Source organism: Aplysia californica, unplaced genomic scaffold (genome assembly GCF_000002075.1).
Source record: "Aplysia californica isolate F4 #8 unplaced genomic scaffold, AplCal3.0 scaffold00595, whole genome shotgun sequence".
Classification (NCBI taxonomy): Eukaryota; Metazoa; Mollusca; class Gastropoda; order Aplysiida; family Aplysiidae; genus Aplysia; species Aplysia californica.
Window position 1 is genome coordinate 192,073 of NW_004797865.1, and position 1,538 is coordinate 193,610.

The 1,538-nt window shown below is 36.0% G+C and overlaps 1 protein-coding gene across 1 annotated transcript in view; it reads left to right on the top strand.

Annotated features, from left to right (window-relative positions):
* The window catches only part of LOC101859358 (phospholipid-transporting ATPase ID), a gene marked incomplete in the record, with an annotated part of 79,849 nt that overhangs the window by 29,610 nt on the left and 48,701 nt on the right, over positions 1-1,538 (top strand). The window contains 1 exon segment of the mRNA XM_005107346.3: positions 659-717. Within this exon segment, the coding sequence (XP_005107403.2) occupies positions 659-717 (59 nt within the window).

Consider the following 1,538-nt stretch of genomic DNA (forward strand, 5'->3'; position numbering starts at 1 on the left):
ATTAAAATATGAAAAAATAAATAATAAATACATGAAAAGATAAATAAATAACCTACCCAAAAAAAATCCATTGATGTTGGTTATATGGTGTCGAACTGTAATGTTTCCACCCGCTTTGCTCTGCCATTTCATTAGCGCATGTTAAACTTTCTATTAAGTGCACGTTATTCCATTTGATACCCTTTTTGGTTTCTGTAATATAAATTTAAAAAAAATTAAACATCTGGTTTGAGCAAAATCTGACCAACTTGTGCCAACATCGCAGCTTTTGTCCCTCCATTATAAGAAAATTCCTGGTGGGCCACTGCTGTGTTAAATGAATAAAAAATTATGTATCTAATGGGCGATGTGTACTCGGTAAAAGGATCTCTTGATTATTCCAACTTCCACCAAACCATAAACCAACCAACCAACCGATTAAGCTATCAATCAGTCAATCAATCAATCAATCGATGAAAAATATTTTTACATTGAAAAATGCAATAAAATTAAACAAATTTTAAAAAGAACAAAATTAGTAAATAGAAGCCGCATTTTACACACCAAAGATAGTAAACAATAATTAGTTAATAAATTATAAACAAAAATGATATTTTGATGACTTAAACATATTCTATGCACTTATTTTAATGATATATTTTCTCTCCTTTCCCCTCAGAAATTGAACGGAACATCAAGGTGAACAATGCAGAGTACAACGCACAATTCGAGTATGCGGTGAGTGTTGCACGGAGCTTTTTATCTCTGTATGCTAATGGAAACAGAACACGATACACGTACTGGATATTGTTTGTGATAATTATTATCTCGCTTCCTCTCTTTTCGGCAAGGGTCTCAAAATGTATTATTACAAAGCTGGGAAGTCGTCGTCGTCGTTGTTGTTATTGTTGTTGTTGTTGCTGCTGCTGCTGCTGCTGCTGCTGATGATGATGATGATGATGACGATGATGTTGCAGATGCTGTACAGTTGTTATTGTTTCTACTATCATTGCTGTCGTTGCACTAGCAGTTGTTGTATGGGTGGTTGACGGGCGCTATGATGTGGTTTGCTCCTTCTGTCCTGACAAACATCTATCGTCCTTATCTCTCCTTCTTTTTTGTGTTTCTTACTCTCTTGTAACACCTCTAATTCTTCTGCACTCATATGACCTTATCGTACTGCAAATTTTGTAAATATCTTACTAGGTCCGTGGGTGGTTGGCGGGTGTTCTGGTGTGGTTTGCTCACCTCTTTCCTATCAAACATCTTTCGTCCTAATCTTTTCTCCTTCTTTTTTATGTTTGTTACTCTCTTGTAACACCTCTAATCTTCGGCACGTATATGACCTTATTGTGTTGCAAGTGCCATAAAATTCTTACTAATACGAAATTACTAGGTCCTAAAACGAACAAAACAAAATAAAGTAGTCATGCTGCTTCACGTTGTTGTCTCCTCGCTGTTAAAGACGTCATTATTGTTGATGTGATTGTGGTAGTTTTGACGTTGTCGTTACACGTTGGTGCTGGATAGTAAGATGGATTGGGAAAGAAAAGAGGGCC